At 36.5% G+C, this 22,670-nt stretch overlaps 1 protein-coding gene across 4 annotated transcripts in view; it reads left to right on the top strand.

The window, feature by feature from the left end:
• The window catches only part of LOC139980704 (RNA-binding protein Musashi homolog 2-like), a 180,012-nt gene that overhangs the window by 72,390 nt on the left and 84,952 nt on the right, over positions 1-22,670 (top strand). For all 4 annotated transcript variants that reach the window (XM_071992556.1, XM_071992555.1, XM_071992558.1 and 1 more), the window contains exon 6: positions 2,319-2,411. In XM_071992556.1, coding sequence (XP_071848657.1) covers positions 2,319-2,411 — 93 coding nt within the window. The remainder of the gene's footprint in view (positions 1-2,318; positions 2,412-22,670) is intronic.

Genomic DNA, 22,670 nt, shown 5'->3' with positions numbered 1-22,670 from the left:
ATGCATAAAGCTCATGCTGGGTTGCCTCAGTACTTTGCAATACTTGTGAAATTTCTGGATTACTGACCGTCCTGTATTATGTATCAGTGTGCGAACGATATGTGTACTCAGTACAGTGCATTATAGTCCTATACGAACGAAATAAAATGACCTTGCATATTGCGTTGGAAATCTGTTTATTTTTAGCAACACTTACCTGCTTTCAAATTAGAAATTAAACCCTTTAAAATGTTAAATGAAACTTTCACTGAACAAAAGTTACAATATAAACAAAGAATGGTGTTAGTCATCATTAGTTTACCGAAAATGCATTGCTTGGTCAATTTGAACAACACGTTAAATTAAACTTTGTAGAACAACGAAATGTTTGGGAATATAATGTGGATTATATCTAAGGCCTAACACGTTAGGACTAAAGCGGAAGTCCAGTATATCATTTATTGTATTTATACGCCTTGCATTGTCCATGATTGCTTCGTTTTACAAAAGTCTAATGCATCAACTGACGTTACTCGTTTAATAGTAATACACTAATCGTAAAGTATGTGTAGGCTGCAAATAATATGCCTATGATATTAGCCCGCGTTAGGCTAGCTAGCTCGTTCATGTTAACAAAAGCTTCAAAACAGGTAATGAATGTTTGTATGTACGTCTATTAAGAGCTTTCTTCTTCTTCTTTTTGGTGGATTTGATTGGCAGTTATTGTTACGTGTAAAGGAAAAGCTGATGTCACATGATGGAGGTGATTGAGATGGTCGGTATTAACATATGAATAAGAAATGTATGGTGTGCACGCATAATTGTTTGGGCCAACAAAATTGTCAGTTTTAAGAAAAGCTTAATTACTCGTTAATTAGGGATCGCTGAGTACAAATTCTATCACAGTGATAACTCTTTCATCAATCGCAAGTTGCTGATATGTAAATGAAATGTAAGTGACAATGGAATATTTACTAAAATTCCAGATAAATGCAATATGGACAGTCTTTAAGTTTAGTTACAGGTTACAGACCGTATAAATGGTCCCAGTCATTAATGTTGTTGTCTTTCATCTTTGTATGTCTGGAAATTTTTGTCAATAGAATGAAGAATGGAAAGACTTTTTTTATTATTCTTGGGTGTGGCTGCCACGGCAGCATCTGTGATGGTTTTTGGTTTTTATCCTGGTATCCTTGCATTATAGACGTAGGTTATTTTAGGTCTGCCTGCATCTTTGGTGTAAATTTTCTCTGCAGCTGTATTACAGTATGTTTAAGGGGTATAGTGATGATAGTAAAGTATAACTTTGCATTGTCCTGTGGGTCAGCAGCTCTGTAAATGATAGTTGACAATGACATTTACATAAGCTATAAAGTACAGATCATCGAAATATCCAATTGTCCTCAAATTAGCTCCAAAATGGTCAAACTCTTACACCTCCTTCAAATGCTACATTTGAAATAGTGCTGGTTAGTCACAGAACCATCTAGTCATCGAACTTGACCATAATCTTAAATACTGTTTGTTCCCATTTAATTGTATCAGTACTGATTAAATGCTAACACCGTCATTCCGCCCCCCCCCCCTATCTTGGACATCATGCACCCACGTTAACTGCTTTCACCCTACCGAAAGATTTTGTTTTAATTTTTAAATTTTTTATAAAGTATCTTCAATTTAGATAATGGTAGTTAATAAGCTATTAGAATCCGTTTCCCCACCCCCATTTTTGATTGTCCATGATAACCGGCAGACTAATTCTAACGAAGCATTTTTTATATTACACACGGACAGATTTTCAGGTGTCTGCTATATAGATAGTATTTTCTGTAATTACTCTTCTTTAGCATGTCAAATTTTGGACCCTGTTTAGACTGTGCCACTTCTGTGTTGTATGTACGTACTCAGCCCCAAACTCCCTCCCTTTAGAAGAAAAGGATACTTATCAGGCTGTAAACGGCTGTAAAACGTTCTGAAATCCAATAGGATGTAAAGAAGGTAAAAATCCAATATATTCTGGGCAATTTCCGAGAGATTTTAATCCACTACAAAAATGTATGTGTAAACACTTTGGATGGTAGAATGAGAAGGAAGGGCAACGACCGGAGAAAGGTCGATGAAGGTGCACAGTGTTAAAAGATTACCAGGGCATACTACTGTAGACACGGTAGAATGAGGTGCTAAGGTTGTGAGGAGACAGGTAAGCTTGTCACTTGTAAATATATAAACCAGTAAGTTTTATTATTTTTGGACCCTATTTAGACTATCACTTCTGTGTTGTATGTACGTACTCAGTCGTCACTATATAATGATCATCATCCTCTTCTTTCTCCTTCCAGCCTGTTACGCGCACAAAGAAGATGTTTATAGGTGGATTATCACAACAGACCACGGTAGAAGATCTTAAGGCATATTTTGCAAAGTATGGACAGGTAAGTGTCGTTATGTTCTTCTTCTAGTGCTTTATATATCACATGTGCTGGATTTTGGCACTTTTGAGACAGTTTAGTATATCATTCCATGAAATGCTGCAAACTTGTATAAAATGTATAACTTGTGGAAAATGTAAACGTTGGAAGATGACAATCATGCAAATCAAGAGGTCTCTCCCCTCCCCTTGCCCCCTGGGGACATTTTTTTAATTAAATTTTTGGCGAGACGAGGAAAGTTGTTCTTGTTAGTTATAGCAATATGGAATGACTGATTGCTGAGTTCTATGCTTTGTAGGCTGCTACTGGCCCATATAGTATGGGCTTTGTACATATATACTGTATGGTCCAGGCATTCCGTTATTACATCAACCAGTTGTATGTGGTGTCGCATTTGCTGTACGTTCAGTTTGATTTGTTCCGAGAGATCATAGGACTACGTGCTGACTGGAATGGCATTCTCAGCTATCAATAGTAGGTCTTCAATATGTCATCAAACCACATGCTGAGTAAATCTACCCTTTCCAAGTGCAAACAGGGTTTAAGTCGCTAACAAAACTCACTGGTAGGCTGTATCGAGGAACTCTGATGCACTCGGGCCACTTGTGTCCATTAGTCAAATGGTTTGGAATGGTTTTTAACTGCTACTTGATACAGATTACGGACAATAGTAACGGGTAGGTATGCTAACTTACCCACTCTATGGATCTCTGTCAATAACATTGATTTTTAGTGGGTGGGATTGATGAGTTCTTTCTTGTGGACTGTTAATTACGTCATTCTATTTAATAAGCTGCTGATAGCCGCATCTCACCGGGTAGGAGGAGGGAGGGAGGGAGGGATGCAATAGAATTAATAAAGATGGTATGATTGGTTATTTGTCAGTGGCAACATGTAACTGGCAACAATAATTAAAGGGAAACAGTAGTACGCCACTTAATGATGAGGTCACAGCTAGTTTGTGATCAAGTAAGTAGTACAGTCTGCTATCCCAGTGAAATATCAAGTCATTGGAATGTTGACAACGGGTGTGACATGTTGATAGTCTTGAGCCCATCCCAAGTTCCATCTTGAACCTTTTGGTATGAAAAAGACTATACCTCATTTAACCTAGCATCAGCCACTTGCTGCCATCATCTCCATTAAAAGTCCAGAAAAGGATCAATTGCCTTGCCAAAAAAAAATTCTGTGCCCAATTCTCCCTCCCACCCTCTATCTCACCCCTACCTCACCTCCTATCTCACCCCCTATCTCACCCCTACATCTCAGAAATATCCATCTTTCAATTTCAATCATGATGACAAGGGCATGGATTCTATCCTTTGTTCAGAATATGCCATGGTTGTCAGTTTTCAAATTCCTAGACTAAGGCTTTGTGTGTAAAAAAAAAAATTAAATTTAGTAAACTGTGTCACATACATACATACAAATGCAGCGCATTTCAAACTTTGCTTGGTTTCTATTTCTTTGGTATGTCAACCACAAAAGTATCTTTTCCCTTCAATCCACCAATCTGTAGTGTAGAATATAAGTAAAGATAAAAAAAGGTTTGTTGTTTTGGCTACATAACCTTCACTCTGGTTATTGCCCTCTCCCCCCATTGGTTAGCAATTTCTCTCCTCACTACTCTCTGAACTGTTAATGCTACAATCTGTTTTTTCCCTCTCCTTCTTCTGTCTTTTTGCACTGTTCTCCAAGGTTTGGATGGTTTGGATGGCTTCAAGGTTATTTTAGGAGCTTCTTCTGTTGGTTCTACGATTCTAAGCTATGTCAGCATTTTTAGAAAAGATTTAGACATGTGTGACTCGCTCAAATTTGATAAAGTTGAGGAGTGACATGTTTTCCGAGAGATATATATACTTTTAAAAGAGAGTATACGAGTCTTTCAATCAATATTAAGAAGCAGTTTGTGTTTGGTTGGCTCTAACGTTTCCGAGTATATATCTCAAAATTAGACAGGAGAGAAATTAAATTAAGATACTCATGGTTTTTAACAAATGAATATTTATTTCATAGTTATTAATTATTAAAACAAAAAAAACAAAAACAAAAAATGTCCCCCAAACCACTAATATTCTTAATACCAAAATGCATTCTTAAGAAAGTTTCAAACTTTTTGACTTTCCCGTTCTTATTTGTAATAAAATCTTTGCAAGTCAAAACTTATAAAGTCCCTTGTTGCTAGTGGTATTAAATTTAGGATATTATTGGAAATTTTACTTCAATCAAAACTAAAAGCTACTTGAAATGATATAATATGCCAGAATGTAGACTGTATGATCCTTTTTGTGCAGCTTGCTTTTATCCTAGAGTACTACCATTGATTGATACAGTGTATAACATCTTGTAAATTGTGCAGATATACCAAAGATGAGCGCCAGAGCCAATGGAGGCTGTTCATGGTTTTAATAATGGGTTGTTCCTTCCTTCCCTACCAAGATCACAATGTTAGAAACAGTGCAATAACTGTATACAATACCTCAAACTGGTGGCAACTGTTTACGAAACAGAGTCTAATTATGATGTTATCACATTGTGAATTGTGTTTTTGTTCTGGATTTAAAATATTAGTAACTCGATTTCGACAACGTTAACTAGGAAGTACGGTTTGATAAGTAGTTGCATTGAGCTAGTACAGCAAAATTACATAGATTTGTATAATTTACTTCGTTCCTCGCTTACCTGTCTCCCCACAACCTTAGCACCTCCTGTGGGGAGACAGGTAAGCTCATCGCTCGTAAATATCCAAACAAGTAAGTTTTGGAATTTCAAAGAAACTACTATGAATTGATCAGCCACTATACAACATACATACCGTAAAATAGATCGCCTTAAATGGATGATTTTATCACAAACGTTTTTAAGTAAAATGTCACTCTGTTATTATATAAAACAATAGAGTCAAGACTTCTTTACCACTGGCACAATTTGCATGTTCCTGCCAATTGTTCCTTACAGACAATATGACCCCCCCCCCCTCCCATATGCCACAATTCTGTAATTCTGCATCTCTTGATCAAATATCTATTGGTGGGTTCCATTTTCGAAAGCTAAATAACACTTTGAACTTTGGTAAATGGTGTTTATTTTTATGAGCTTCAACTGCTGTGGAAGTTTGTTCCGTTGTCGGCCAAGTTGCAAATTTAGACAAAATGCTAATCCAACTGGGGGTACGATTGGTTCTGCTCCAGGGAAAATGCCTGGCTTTAAAGAAGTCATAACTTTGTATTGGAAATTGCATAAATATTTCATAAGCACATCTGTTTATGAATTGGCAATCAAGATTGAAGGGTGTATATGTTCTCCCTGTCTCGTGCGATGGTATAGTGTTGATCGTCGCCTTGTCTTTCAGGGCAAAATAACTCTGCCCATTCTGTAAAGATATATAAAGCAAGGTGGGAAGCAATTTGCATGACATTAATGTCAGTCACCGTGGTAACATACTGCAAGTGTGGAATGGAGTGTGACAGTGAGTTGTAAGGGTATGTTCCAAGGCATGTTCCGAGGTATGTCATCTGGGAGATCCCCTAATAGGAACTACAGTTGGTCTTCCTTTACTGCCACTAATACCCGAGCAGAGGTGAAGTGCACATGGGTAGTCGCGAGTCTTCGGTTCTCTGAAACTATTGCTAGGGGCAAACATGAATAATGTTCGGAGTTAGACTGTAGAGAAAGTGGATGGAAAGACCTTTAGTAATACCTTGAGTTGTTTTTCTCCCACATTGCAGTAGAATGTGTATGGACTTTTGCCATGTATTACGTGTAAGATTTAGTCAGAGAGCGAGATGGTTCAAATGCACATTTTATCATCTCAAAAAGTTCAGAGTCCCCCCCGGGCGATATTCTCCTGACTTGAATATTAAATTATGAAGTTTGCAGGTTTATTATTGGTTAAGATTTGTCAAATTTATGCATTGTGTCTTTCTATTCTTTAGCTGTTAATCATGTACAATCTTTATTCAGTTCTTAAAACGCCAGCTGGCTAACCGAACCTGTCCTTGCGGTACAAAGTAAATGTTCGTTGAGGAAAGACTCGAACAGTAATTAAGGAATAGAATAGCTACAGAAAATGAAAATAATTGAAATATTGATATTTCCATGTTGATGTGAGTTGTGGGACCTGTTTTAATTAAAAAAAGTTTTTGTTGCGTCTCGTTATCATGGACTCCCTTAATCATTGTGCGAATGATTGATCATTCTAATATTCCTTTTTATTGCGGTATTTGTATTTAACTTGTGTACACATACTTCTAATAGCCGTAATCCACTCCGACTGATCCGGCTGTTTACCGTAGTTAAAGTTCGCTGTTGTTTACCTTAGTTAAAGTTCAGAGAAAGAAACGCCCAAAATAAGGCTGAGACACCAAATCCAATGGGGTCAGATGATACTGAGTGGAGAAAATGATGGCCCTCGAAAGGTCAAAGATTTCTTTGCTTAACAAACAATTTGGATGTTTGAGTTTAGAAGAATAGTCATAACAGGAATAAATATTACCTTTGAATGGAAGGTGCCTTTAAAGTGCATACAGATCGGTATGGCTCCTGTACCATGGGGGTTAGCTCCGAGCCTAGCAATATTCTCATTAAAATTTTAACTTCAGCAGAATATTAACTGAATTTTAATTCAAATCAGAAGCATAAATTATTCTTGCACACATCATATTGGAGCCTATTAATGTAATAACAATTATAGCACATCATTTGCACACATGATGTTAACAAAAGAGTTTGGCCTGGAAAGTAAAATAAAGTTTCAGTTACCTTTTTTGGTTCCTTGCTTTAGCAAAAGGAACCTATGCAGTCAGGTTGGCATGTGTGTGTGTGTGTGTGTGTATGTGTGTGTGTGTGTGCGTCTGTGACACTTGCTTGGGTACGCTCTATCTCAATAAGGGAATGTTGGATTGAGGCCAAACTTGGACTATAGATCCGCCATATGGAGAAGGTGTGCCCTATTGTTTTTGGTGCTCACAAAGGTCACCAAAGGTCAGTTATGGTCCAAAAACCAAAAATATTAAAACTGCAATAACTCCCAGTGCCAATGTGCGACAAGGTTGATAGTTTGGGACAAGTTGTGAACTGGTGAGGGGAACATTTTCAAACTTAACGGTCATGTGATCCGAGGTCACCAAAGGTCAATTAATGATAAAAAACTAGTATTTTTGCGATAACTTGAGAACGAATTGTCCGTTTGGGTTGGGAGTTGCCTCAATGGCATCCAATTGTCGACCCGCATCTTGGTGACCCTTGACCTCAATTTGACCTCTGGTGACCTTTTCGTGTTTTTGGGATTTTTACAGTTTCGATGCTATTTTCAGATGTCAAAGGTACCTTCTGATCATAAATGTCAATAGGTTGACCCCGTGTGACCTTTATGTGCGAAGTTATATGGGGTCAAAGTTTTTCGGTCGGAGTTAGGAGGGTTGTACAGACTTTTCGTTTTGTTTTTTGGAATCAGGAGATTAAACTACAGCAGAAACCAAGGTCAAAAGGTCAAAGGTCACATTAGAAAAAATGTGCTTATTTTGGGAGGAAACAAGCAAAAAAGAAAATGTTTGGTTTTGATGCTAGATTTGGATATCAAAGGTACCTTCCGATCAAAAATGTCAATTGGTTGACACCCGTGTGACCTTCGTGTGTGAAGTTATACAAGGTCAAAGTTAATTTTCAGACATTTAATGCAATAACTCCCAGTTCCAAGGTGTGACATGGTTGATATTTTTGGACAAGTTGCAAATGGTATAGGGGAATATTTTCAAACTTAACGGTCATGTGATCCGAGGTCACCAAAGGTCAATTAATGTCAAAAAACTAGTATTTTGGGGGTAGAAAATGGGCAAAGAAAAAAATGTTTGAAATTTTATAGTTTGATTCTCTAATTTAGGTCTCATCAATCAAAAATGTCAATAAGTTGACCCAAGGTGACCTTTGTACGGTAAGTTATATGAGGTCAAAGTTAATTTTCAGACATTTAGTGTAAAAACTCCCAGTGCCAAGGTGTTACACAGTTGATATTTTGAGACAAGTTGCAAATGGTATAGGGGAACATTTTCAAACTTAACGGTCATGTGATCCGAGGTCACCAAAGGTCAATTAATGATAAAAAACTAGTATTTTTGCGATAACTTGAGAACAAATTGTCCGTTAGGGTTGGGAGTTGCTTCAATGTAATCCAATTGTCGACCCGCATCTTGGTGACCCTTGACCTCAATTTGACCTCTGGTGACCTTTTTAGTGTTTTGTGGATTTTTACAGTTTCGATGCTATTTTCAGATGTTAAAGGTAACTTCTGATCATAAATGTCAATGGGTTGACCCCTGTGTGACCTTCGTGTGCGAAGTTATATGAGGTCAAAGTTAATTTTCAGACATTTAATGCAATAACTCCCAGTTCCAAGGTGTGACAAGGTTGATATTTTTGGAGTAGTTGCAAATGGTATAGGGGAATATTTTCAAAATTAACGGTTATGTGATACAAGGTCACCAAAGGTCAATTAATGATAAAAAACTAGTATTTTTGCGATAACTTGAGAACAAATTGTCCGTTAGAGTTGGGAGTTGCTTCAATGAAATCCAACTGTCGACCCGCATATGGGTGACCCTTGACCTCAATTTGACCTCTGGTGACCTTTTCGTGTTTTGGGGATTTTTACAGTTTGGATGCTATTTTCAGATGTTAAAGGTACCTTGTGATCATAAATGTCAATGGGTTGACCCCCATTTGACCTTCGTGTGCAAAGTTATTTGAGGTCAAAGTTAATTTTCACACATTTAATGCAATAACTTCCAGTGCCAAGGTGTGACAAGGTTGATTTTTTTGGACAAGTTGCAAATGGTATAGGGGAATATTTTCAAACGTAACGGTCATGTGATCCAAGGTCACCAAAGGTCAGCTAATGTTAAAAAAATAGTATTATGGGGGTAGAAAATGGGCAAAGAAAAAATGTTTGAAATTTTTATAGTTTGATGCTATATTCACGTCTCACCGATCAAAAATGTCAACATGTTGACCTCAGGGTGATCTTTGTGTTTTAAGTTACATACAAGTTCAAAGTTAATTTTTTGACATTTAATGCAATTAAATCTCAATGCCAAGGTGTGGCATGGTTGATATTTTGGGACAAGTTGTGAATGGGGTGGTGGAACATTTTGAAACTTAAAGGTCATGTCATCTGAGGTCACCATTGTTATCATATCTGTTGACACGCTTGTAGGTCTCTTATATTTCTTACATTTTCGACGCCATATTTAGATCTCAAAAGTGCCTTTTGATAAAAAATCCGATCACATTTTGTGATCACAAAAGTGTTGGCTATAGTGTTGGTTACTTTATGGGAACATGTAGGACCACAATTACTTGGACTTTTTCAGCCCAATCTTGCTTGATAATATTATGTGTATTGTCATATACCCCAAGCAAGGAACCACAGTGCCCTTGGGCTCTTGTTTTTTTTAGCACACAAGAGTGATCATTTTGTTTTTTTAATGCATCATATAAGAAGCAATTTTGTAGTTACTAAGGACTTGCATGAAAACATTCAGACCTTGATTTAGTGTCTGGGGCTATGGCCTAAATTTTATATGCCATCACTGCCAAAGAAAAGGCAAACTTTGATGTTACCTAGAAATGCTCTCAACAATGCTATGTATGAATGTAATGTTGACAGGCCTGTGGATTTATCTGCCCCTGCCTATTACTCGATGCAGGGTCCCGAGAAGCATGGCATGGTACTGTTAAATAATAATAAATAATTTGAATATTGAACCAACCTTTGGTAACTAAATTCCTTGCATCATTGATATTTAGGAAGTTACTCTTCCTCATTTTTTTTTAAGGTAATTTTGGTCAAAATAATTGGCACAATTTCTAAAACAAAGCAGGATCTTGCTGCTGATAACTTGAAAGATTCCATGATGTGACCTTTAGTGGCAGTCACTTTGGTTTATCATTGAAGTTGCAGCTGTAACCATCTAGTCATTGAATAATAGTATGAGAGGTCCTCCACTTTATATTAATATAGATATATTGGTCAGCACTCAACCCAGGGAAGCTTGTTAATCTGGGAATCAGAGACAACCAGAAATGTCCCTTCTAATTATGGGAGGGAGAGAGTGAAGTACTTAAGATGATAAATGGTGGGTCAGGACATGGCATATTTATAAACAATGACCCAACCTATCTGACAGTTGTACTCAATTACATAGACATCCTATCCGTTTACCCTGTAGTTAATTGTATGTGTAGAGCAGAAGTAGCCATTACTACTTATCTTCTTGAAGGAAGACTGTCCTTAACTGACTTCAGAAAATTCCATCAGTGATGTAGGTTAAAGGGGTAGAGGTTGCTAAACAGTTAATTGGTTTGTGTGCCAAGTTACAATGTAGAGTGTATGAGGATAGTGAACATTTGACCAAGTTATAAACCAGCCAAGGAGACCATACAGTCCAATTGCCATTTAGTTTTGTTATGCACAGTATGTTAGACAAACAAAAATGTCTTAGGCATTAAAATACTTTTGTCCTGAGATTTTAAAGTTGTGTGAGCCCTTTTGTTTATTAATTTAACGAGGTGGTTGAATTTAATTCATATTTTCCATTACAATTCTGTATACCTTACCTGCCTCCTCACTATAAGAGCATTCTTACTTTCTGAATTCCATACAATTTGGTAACTTTTACTGTACAAAGCCTGACCAGCTGTGTCAACCAATGGCAGATACTTTACTGCCATGTATAATGCATAGCTATTTAAGTCACACAGGTTTCAAGAAACATGAGATGACATCAATTTATTAATTATTTCAGAAGACTTTTTACTCTGAAGAAGCTTTTTTACCCTGATTATTCTTCCATTTTATGTTACTGTACCTCCATGCCTTAAGCAAACCGTAACTGAATACATGTGAATGAAGAATCCTTAATGGATAAACAATAATTTGCATACACATTGCACAGTACTAGATAGTTCTGAGAAGGAAGTTCCCATCAAGCTATGACTTCTTCAGGGCAGTAACTAGCCTAAATAGTAATTAGCCTAAATAGTAAATATATGTTACTGAAACATGCGATATAGTGCCGTAAATCTTCCAGATATCAAGAGGCGATTGATTTAAATGACACCTTTATAGAAGTGAGTCATATGAACATGGTTGGTTGGGATAGTCTGTTTAAATAATCCCTTAAGTACTATCTGCTATAGATCACAAAGAAATTGTGTTAATGGAAGAGCTGTTAAGTGGAGATAAGTATATAAATTCTTGCAGTTGTTTTTCAGTGTGACAATTTTACAAAATTCATCATATAGTTATTACCACTTCATGTGATGTTAAATGCATTTTACAGAAATAACCATGCATTTTATTGCACCAAACTTGTTTATAATATCAGCCATTAGACTCCAGCTAGGAATGATATTAGATGTGGATGGGTTCATTTCTTTCTTCCGTGTTAGCTTTCTGACATAGCAGACCGCCATTTTGAAGTTTTGTTAAAATGTATGTAAATATTTAAATATGTAAAAATGAGAGGCTCTGATGTTTGGATCATCCACCAGCCTCTGAAGAAGACTTGGAAATGACTTTATCGGTATATATCTCTTTGCATTACCTCGGTTTCCACACTTTACTTAATGTAATGCAAATTTATAAAACTCAATATAGGTAGATGACTAATGGAATCGATGCGATGTGTATTGATATGATTCGGCCATGCAGTGTTGTTACTAGTGTCAATTATTAATAATTAATAACCTGAATTAAAACAAACTCAGTATCCAGCAAGTAAAAAGGGATGTCTTCTTTAAAGAGACATGTAACCTAGTTCTATTGCCTTACACTCATCATTCCTTGACAAGTTGACTCACTTAACAAGATATTATCACACCCCCAAAGCTCTTCAAATGCTTATGAATTATAAACATTCTCTTCATGGCCTTGCACCATCCTTTTCTTCTTCTTTTTTATGCCATATAATTTTTTTTGGTTAAAAAATAGATTATCCTTGACATATATTTCTTTCACCGTAGTCATTACAGTAGAAGCATATATATATATAGATCTACATAACATAATGTAATAAAAAATATATATATATATATATATATATATATATATATATATATATATATAAATATATATATATATACAGTATATATATATACATATATATATATATATATATATATATATAAGTTATAGTTTTAATACATGCGCCACTATTATAGCATGCATTAACATCACAAAAATAGCCTCTAGCATGCTGAGAAGGTTGTAGCATCTTTTACTTTGTAGTTGGCAGTAGCTGATTTGGTGGTACACTGTCAGGCCTCAGTGTTAATATTTGTTTGCCATAAGTAGGTCTTGCGTGCTATTAGCTTTTAGCCCCGTTGTTGCTGCTGTTGCTGCTGCAGCCAATGCTATCGGTATGTCTCCCAATGACAGCCCAAAATTGACCTTTCACTACTCTATTCCATAATTACAATCAGTGGCATGGATAAAGAGTGATGGAAGCGTCCAGTATATATATCGCTAAATACTGTATGTAGCTGGAACAATAAGACTATAATATTACGCATTTCACTGTCAAAGAAACTCTCCACAAATATGATAGAAGGAAGAATGGGGGACGAAAAACCTGCTGGTAAACGAGAGTCCAAATTTAGCAACACTTTCCCCATGAATACGGTTCTGCGTTATTAACGGCTTGTAGAAAAAGAACCGGCTTTTTCAATTTACGGTCGAGTTAAATGGGGTACTGAGCTATATTTTTTTACTGCTGCAGGGTTTCTTGCTCTGTCAACTATGGTGGTTTGTTTGAGAATTGTGGTATCTGTGTTAATGAATGATGAATATTAATCAACTATTGGGGGGGGGGCTTCATTTAGCCTACATTATTATGGCTGTCATTGTGATAACTGTTTAGTAATTAAAATCATGATTGCAGTTTTTTGCTTTTTCAAATGAAGAATAGAAGGGAGAGACTGGGTTTACTTTTTTAAGGATGGAAAGTTTGTCATTTGGAGGAGACTTAACTGTGGAATGGGAAATTTAAGTATTGTATCGGGTGTGTAATGTGTATGTGAGATACTGTATCAGGTGTGTACTGTGTACAGTATATGTGAGATGGATTAAGGATGTTTGTGGTAGTTAACCACTTTTTTTTTTGGATTGGAAATTCCTCAAAATGTTGAGCATAATTTTAATAGCCACATGTTTAATGTATGGCATTGGTTGAGGGGGGGGGGGGGGGAGGGAAGGGTAGGACAGTGATTGTAGATAGTGAATAGGAGGAGAAAGAGAATAGAATGGGATGAGGGGATCACATAGTAAGTGGGAAGTTTTACTTGCATGAAATAGATCTTATAACGGGTAATCAATAGACGCCAGAGTTATCACCGTAGCAACCTTAAATCAATTCATAGAGCTTAAATATTACATATCATATGATCTTGGCCCCAGGTCGTATTAGTATTATAATATAGATCCTTTCTCATGCAGTGCATCATATTTTTCACCTCTAATTCCTCAGTGAAATCATGTAAGCAAATTAATGGTGCATGCAGTGCACTGTGTGGTTTAACTCAACTTCCTGCATAATTATCTACTGTTAAGACCGATCATGTTATCAATGGTGGAATGTTTAGGCTAATCCACTCACGGTGTATTTGATTTCTTAAACTATTTGTTGATTGTGACTAGATGTTGGATGACTTTCTTTAGCCATCGAGACTTGTGTGCTTGAAATAATGTTCCTCTCCATCGTTTTCCTTTCCTATCATTTATTCTTTGCCGTATGATCTTTCAAAATGAAATTGGAAACCTTATTTTCGTCAAACTCCTTTTGGTTCGTTTCTTAGTCAGATAGCCATGAACCCTCTCAAAGGGGTCTTGAATTTCAGGTCGGCAGAACTGCTGCAGTTTTTGCTTTATTATCTGTTAGGACAGGCTGTATAAATTTGAATATAAATACTTGGGTTCTGTTTGCACTCGGCATCATGGGTAGTGACCGTATAAGATGAGGAGGAGGAGGAGGAGGAGAAGAAGATGATTCGTGATGCTAAGCAGAAAACACTTGATGAGATTGCAGCGATTACGTCGTACTGCAATCCTCAGAGTGTGAAGGCAGAAGCCCGCAGAAGAAGACATCAACTAACAACTCGATACATTCTCTCTTCTCCTCGTGTATTTGTACGGTATTTTCATCTCGTTCTCGTTGCCAAGGTCATCGGCTCACTGATTCATATTTAAAGAGAATATAAATTTTTTCATCTCTTCCGAATTATCATAATTGCTATGTACAGGAAAATAAGATAAGTATATACTGTACTTTATAGGGTAAAATATTTCTGTTCACCATATTACCAAACCTTCTGGTATTGAACAGAAAGTGGATGGGGTTTAATGTGACCGCATTGGTTTGTATATAGATCGGAGTGCTGCATTGTGTGAGCATGTGTGACTGTTCATGTAAGCTGGAGCTCCACGCAATTATTAAAATGGCAAGGCTGATGGGCATTGAACATGTAGTGCAGGTAACAGGATTAGACGTATGTGATTTTGTTTCTAACTCCTAGTTCTAAGGAGATCATGCAACCAAGATAAAAGGTGGTAAAACTGAAAACCTGATTTTGAACAATATATGCGTGCCATTAGAGCAAGTGAACAGTTGTATACGAATGTAACCCAGTCAAGACGTTGCTACCCGGTAACCCCTCCTCCTCCACAGAAAGATACCTGGTAACTTCTCTTCCTTCCCTCCAAAAAGTAGAAAAAAATAAAAAGTTGGAAACATGTTGGATGAGATTGGTCACATCATGAGTTCGTCACTTGTTAGTGTATGTTCTATTCTGATTAGGTTATTTAAATTTGGATTTGATGAAATAGAATCATTGATGAATGTGTAGTTTAGCTATATACACACATCACATGTATTCTGATCTCTGTTCGATTAGCTGAAGGTTACTCAGAATCTTGCTTTAAATACTGCTGGTTGGTATGATCTAATATCTTTACATTTGGTATCGGTGGTTGGGTGTTTGGTTTGGGTGTTTGGTCGGTGTTTGGTATTTGGTGGTTGGGCTGCAATATTATCTTCTCTTTACAAGCAATATGGTATTGGTTGGTTCTTTTTACATATTGTACTTACAAGGACGTTCAGTTTGCTGTGAGTTGAAGAAACAAAGTTGTTAATCAATGGATTATTTGTCTATCTTGGCTTTCCATGGAATGTGAGAGCAGACTACAACCCTCTAGATACTGCTCATATGTTGTTAGGTAGAGAGATGACAACCAACAGACAGAATGGCTCTGCTTCATCTTGACATTGAATTTCTAAATTTAGACACAAAAAAATAGAAATACTTTTATCATTTTCCTTCCCCTCTCTGACCTTTGATAAGGGTAATTTTGCTTGTTGCTTTAGGGTTTCATGGCAAAGGCTATAGGCACATTCTTATGGTCAGTGAACCCAGGGAGGGGAAGGGTTTTTTGATGGATGCAATTGTGACGCAACTGTGATGTCATGGAATTTTGTCAAGGTTATGTGACAATACATGTATGTGAAAATACTGGATGGTAAGCACAATTATCAGATGCTAGGATATAAATAGTGGATGTGAATAATTTCTTACTTCAGATGAATGTGGTATGTTAATTGTTGAGTCTCAATCACTTACTATGTAACTGTTGCATTGTAGAGTGTCTCAGCAATATTGAATCATTGGGTCCATCATTCTATATTGTGGTACTGTTGAGTTTGTTAGCTGTAATGTGTGTTACAATCATGTTAACTCTCCCAGTTTATGTCGGTCGAGTGTCTAAGCTGGAATATTGCATTAGTGGGTCTCAGTATAATGTATGTAGGTACAGTATAATGTATTGTTTTGTCTCCTTGCAATATGGTTGCATCATTGAGCCTCGATCTCAGCTGTTGCATCGTTGAATCTCACAGCTATAATGTTGCATTGTTGAGGGGGTCTCTTAATAGCTCTAATATTGCAATGTTTAAGCTTGTCACAGCTAAACTGTTGCATTGTTGGGGTCTCTTATCTCTAATGTTGTAATGTTGCATTGTAGACCTGTGTCTCTTAGCTCCATTGTTGCAATATTGAGATTCTCAGCTTGTAATGTTGCATCGTTGCATCGTTTAATATCTCAGTCACAGTATACTGTTCCATTGTTGGATTGGTCCGGTAGCATAGTCATGTGGTGTTGAGTTTCTCACAGCTCTGTTAAGTTGCACTGTTGACTGTGTCAGCTGTAATGTTGCATTTTTGAGTGTCTCAGTTTAAATGTTGCATTGTTAAGCCTTTAACTCTATAAGGTATTATATATCTCAGATGTAACATTTGCTATACATGCAAAGTCTCTCAGTTATCTGACAGGTTAGTTGCACTATTGAATCTTAGTTAGATACTGCGTTGCCCTCTTTTTAGTTTCCAATCCAGCAGTTTGTTAGGAAATCTCTTTGGATGGCGACACCTTTCTGGACTCAGTGACCTTGAATGTTACATTATACAAAGTTTTGCCAATTTGTTTCAAAAGTATAACATATTTGAAACCTTGGATACAGGCCTCATTTCCTCTTTCATATTTCCAGTTTACTTCCTCATAGTTACCTATCGGTTAACGTGCCGTTTTTTTCCCTCGAAAACGGTGGTCAATTTTACCATCATAAATATCTTTCTTGTAAACCCTCTTTCTTGCAAGGGATCCCCCTTATACTTATAGTTGTCCCAGTTTGCAGAAGGTTTAGCGAGCTGATTACTGAGATAGGCATCAGATATTGACAGACACTCTTGTGATATTACAACTCGTGTAAGAGGCTTTTCGCTTCTCTGAGTGTTCGTGATAGTCTCTCAAAGCATACCTGGTCAGCGGTCGTCAAGGGTTGTCAAAGTGATTCTTTTATAGATTTTTTATACGCTCCGCTTTCCATATTCAACGGTCATTTCTCTCCAAAACGCGGTACGTTGTTCAGTGGGTTTGGGAGGCTTGCGAGAGGTTGCAATTATGTCCGGGTGGGATGTATCTGAAATTAAGCACCTGTTAGGATGAATTGTGATGTAAAATGACATAAGTAGAACTTGATGGAGATGCAGATAAACAACAGAAGGGTAAACTCTTTTCCCATCAATTTAAAGCTTAACCTACATGAAAGTAATGCCGGGGGATTCTCGGATACTTTTGCCTTGGCTTGAGGAAATTCAAGAATCTTCAGGCTTTACCAAGTCTTTAGGAAAGTTACCTCAGCATGTTAAGTGACTAAAACATTTTTTAGCAGAGACCAACCAGTGAATGAGAGTTGTCAGGAACAATTAAGTTTTAGTTTACCCTGAGTGAGGAAGCTTTTGTGTACCATTTATGGCTTTGGTGTCCTCATTTGTGTATTTTGCAATATGGACAAACACTTCCTTTTTAGCAATGTCTAGATAAATGTGGCTATATCTTATGTTTTACTCTTGTAGCTAGATTATATGCATTCCTCAATCCCCATGATTTTACAACCAATTTGGGTGGGTGTGTTCTCGGTCAAAATGGTGAGCTTTCATGGCTTGTTAGTTGCCCAAGTAGCTATTTTGTGAGGTGACTCATAATATCAGGCGGCAGTATTTTAAAATGGCTGCTTAAATTTATCGTCTGATGTCCTGGTCTCAGGTCATCCTCCTCCTCCTCCTCTTCTCTTGATTGGGTTTCTTTTGACTTCCATCAGATTTGGTTTCATTTGTGACTAGTTTTTCACCCTCTTGGTTACTCTGTGGGTCCATTTTCAGAAAGTGACACCCTTTGTTTGGGCGACACCTGACCACCAACAATTTTTGTTTGAATGGAAGGCCTTAAATTTTAGAACGACTCCATTTCATGCACCCCAGGAGGTAGGGGGGCCCGGGGGGAATAACGAGGCATGCCCTCAGGAAATGTGAAAGAACGACTGGTATTGGTTTCAGGCAAAATAGATATGGACACTAATATTGTAAAGAAAGGAGACCTTTTTGGGGGGAATGTTGTTTACTGCTGAGAGACAGTACCTTTTCATAGTGAGTGATAAACAAGATATCATGAGAGGATACGCTCTGAATGCCGATTACAACCTTAAACAATGATCGTTTGAATATCAGTTGGGAGGGAGACCTTAGATGGTTTGTAACATGAATCGTTAGTCGTTAGTCTGTTGATCATTGCAATAATGCTTCTCTCTATAGTCTCCATTGAGTATGAGCGTGTAATTGATCTTGTACTGTAAATTTATCGTTGAGGCATTTACATGGTTGAAGGAGCCTAACTTCCATAACTTTCTCTTTATCCCCCACAAAGTCAGAAGAAATCCGCTTCTATTACAACATTGACCTACTTCTAGAATTGAAAGTTGAAATGGTCATTGCAGGTCAGGCATTCAGTCACATGGTTTTTTTCTGTAACATGGATCTCATCGAGGTTGACATATGTTTTAATTTCTTTTCAACTTTGTGTTAGACTGGGACAAATTTGAAGGCTGCTGCTGCCCTCAATTGACCATGCTACCCTCAATTGACCATGCTGCCCTCAATTGACCATGCTGCTGCCCTCAATTGACCATGCTGCAACTAAGTTTATATTCAACAGGAGGGATAGCTCCCTTTGTCAGCCAGTTCACTGTAGATACTGTATCTAGACTATTTGGAAATGGCATTAATTTTAGCAGAAAAACCTTCAAGTTTGGATTGATAGTCCTGTACATGACCCTAACCTTATGTCAGATTCTTTCTTAAATATGGACTATCAGCTTGAAGGAAAATAAGCAACTATTTGAATTGATTTCAATAAATTTGTTGTTAAAAGCCTGTAACAATGTGCTTTATTAGCAACTGTAAATTAAGTCAAAGGTTCTTTTGAATGGATGAATAAAGATCGTTTTTTTTTTAATTCTTTCAATGTTTGGGTTTTACATTTAATTTCAAACATGGATAAACAGCCAGGGCAACAAGCTCTGAGAACGGAATATAATCATAAAATTGCATATTTGTTATCTTCCGCACTTTGGTGAATTTATCTGAAGGATTTTTGGGGAAAATATGAAATTAACAAATTGATGTAGAGAGTTGCTTTTTTTTCCGGCAAGTTTACATTTGCTAACAATTCTGTGTCCTTACTATAAACAATCACAGGGGCCAATGTCATCTCTGTGATGCAGAGATGCCATTGGCTGTTACTTTTCTTATGAGAGTAGTAAAGCATCGGAAGGTTACGAAACCCATCACAGGTGGCCTGCCTGCAGCATTAACCCTTTTTTGCATGTCTCTCTCTGTGGTATAGTGTATATATCGGTCGGCTACTTCAATGGAAACTGTCTTAGTTACAATTCAAGATAGATTTACATCATTTAGCAGTATATTCATGAATTTAAATGACATGCTTGAACTTGAATTCTGTATTAGAACTTGAGGCAAATCAGTGATCCAGTAAACATTATGCCGTTCCCGTCCTCTAACTTTTCCAATTCCTTCTATTATTTCAATATTGGCATATTACCTGCACCCTACATTTGAAAGAAATAGATACAATGTAATTATCTGAAAATCTAGGTTTGTTCAGGGAGTTAGTTACAACTCACTGGTTTATTGCTATGTAGTAACAATAATGTGGTGATAGTAAATATTACTTACTGTGGTCGAATAAAATAATGTTGATAACTTAAGTAAACGACTTTAACTTAGTATTGTGGTGTAATAAAATGATGTTGATAAATTAAGTAAATGACTTTACCTTAGTATTGTGGTATTGTAAAACAATGTTAATAACTTAAGTAAATGACTTTACCCCTTAGTACTGTGGTGTTATAAAATAATGTTAGTAACTTAAATAGATGACTTTACCTTAGTATCGAGGTGTAATAAAATAATGTTGATAACTTAAATTAATGACTTTACCTTAGTACTGTGGTATTGTAAAACAATGTTAATAACTTAAGTAAATGACCCTACCTTAGCACTGTTGTGTTATAAAATAATGTTAGTAACTTAAATATATGACTTAACCTTAGTATTGTGGTGTAATAAAATAATGTTGATAACTTAAATAATTACTTTACCTTAGTATGTTATAAAATATTATTAGTAACTTAAGTAGATGACTTAACCTTCGTGCTGCGGTGTTGTAATATAACATACTAAAGTAGATGATTTAAGCTTGTTACTGTGGTGTTTTTAAATAATGTTGACAACTTAAGTAAATGACTGAAACCTCAGTACTGTGGTGTTATAAAATAAGGAAATGAATCGACTCACATTTGTAGGCATGTTCTTTTATTGATTTCAAAAACTATTTGCTTTTGGCAATATTTAAGAAACTCACTGATATTATTGTTGTCAGCAGCTGTTGTTAATTAAACTTAAAATAACATATAAAACAGAAAACTGATACGATTGAGATGTAAGATTTGTTGTTTTAAACATTCTTGGTTGTATTAGTTTCCTTCAAATGGTTCAACGACTCATCATTGGCACAATTTAAAAGAAAACAAGTGAATTAGGAATGTATTTGTACTACTGTACGGTAAATACCTGATAAACAATATCTGGAACTTATTCCCTTGCTCCTTTATCTTTATCCTTATAGTTCAAGTACTCTGTTTGAGTCCTGAATATCCTCACAAGAGTATATTGCTCACCGCATGGAATAATATCTCATCAGGCAAACCCCCAGTTTATATATATGTTATTATTAATAGAGAACTGTTCTTCATTAACAGGGAGACCCGACTCAAGCCGTGATTTATACTTCTCTTGAGAAACAACTCCCAGCTAATTTTCTTTCATAGGGAATATTTTTTTTAGCAAGATTCCCTCATATTTCAAGTGCTCGGTCCTCTTATGAAATTGTAGCGCCAGTTCCAACCCTGGATCTTTCATACCATAATTAATCATCGCTTTTCTCCCTTCAGAATTTCATTTTATCAGATTCACGCACAAAAAAGAAAAAGAAAAAAAAAAACCAGAGAGAGGTGGAGAGAAAAGGAGAGGTTTTGAGTTTCCAAGCAGGCTCGATGAATATCGTGTCTTTGAACATCAAAATTTGAAATCTATGAATCACTTCACAGTACCTTGGATGGTGTCAATTTTTTTTAATATATATATAGATATGCTAGGCAGTTTCTTCTTGCAGTGGCCGAAATGGAGAGTTCATTTTCAAATGAGTTTCAGAGAATGGAGTAAATGAATTGTTGAAGGGAGTGGGGGGGGGGGGGGGAATTGCTAAAGATAACGTTACTTTTGTGCCATGCTGAGATTTAAAGGCAATATGAACCGAAGAAGTGAATGTACAGTAGGTAAAAATATGGCAATGGAATAATGAATTCTTTGTCTGAGGTAGAAAAGGAAAAATTGAAAATATGATATCTGCAGACAGTGGATATCTTTGCTAAATGCTTTGGGAACATGGGCACAAACTATGTTTTGAGAACATTCAAAATGATTGCTTTCAAGTTTACTAAGTGGGTTAAGACAGACTTGTTATATGGTTTCCATTGCAAAATTATTCTCTCCAATCACCTCAGTCCCCCCCCCCCCCCCGCAGTCCTAACCCCTTGGCTCTTAAAAAATTATTGTTATGACATGATACCGTAATTTTGATCTAAATTATCCTATATGTATTGATCGATCGAAGAATTATTCAAACTACCGGTGCTGCTGATTTTCGACCAATAATACTAAAAATACTACTTTCTTTCTAACAGCTTTCATTATTAGTCAATATTGGAGTTTTCAAGTCCACACATATTAAGTGATATTTAACCTGTGATACCGCATGGACTTGTTTATGTATTGAATACCAGTTGCTGCTGAATACTTCAATACAGATTCTTACATGTCCAGATTTTCATGAGATATAAATATTTCTAGTGTAATACGACAACGGTTATATAGTTAGTATCTGACTTAACTCCAACCTAAGGCATGCATCCAAAATCCATACCAAAGGATGTTTTCAAATTTCCTCACGTCAAAATCGGTCAATTATGCTAATCAGCTTGGAAAACCATATCTCTCAAGTTGGGTTGGTCAGTCAGGCCTTGCATGTTATTGATGGGCATACAAATACATGGAGATAAGCAAGGCATGTAAGCCTCACTTTATATGTTTTTTTTTGTTTTTCATTTATGTTACTTTTAAATTTATCTCATTAAATTCAGGATAGGGTATATCATTAAATGGACAGTTTTCATCAGTCAATCAATGCATGGGTGATGTCAAATAGGAGCAATACGGATATTACGGTATCAGTTTTTTTGACTG

Source organism: Apostichopus japonicus, chromosome 15, assembly GCF_037975245.1.
Source record: "Apostichopus japonicus isolate 1M-3 chromosome 15, ASM3797524v1, whole genome shotgun sequence".
Lineage (NCBI taxonomy): Eukaryota > Metazoa > Echinodermata > Holothuroidea > Aspidochirotida > Stichopodidae > Apostichopus > Apostichopus japonicus.
Note: the sequence above shows the minus strand (reverse complement) of the source record. Positions and strands in the feature narration are given on the sequence as shown.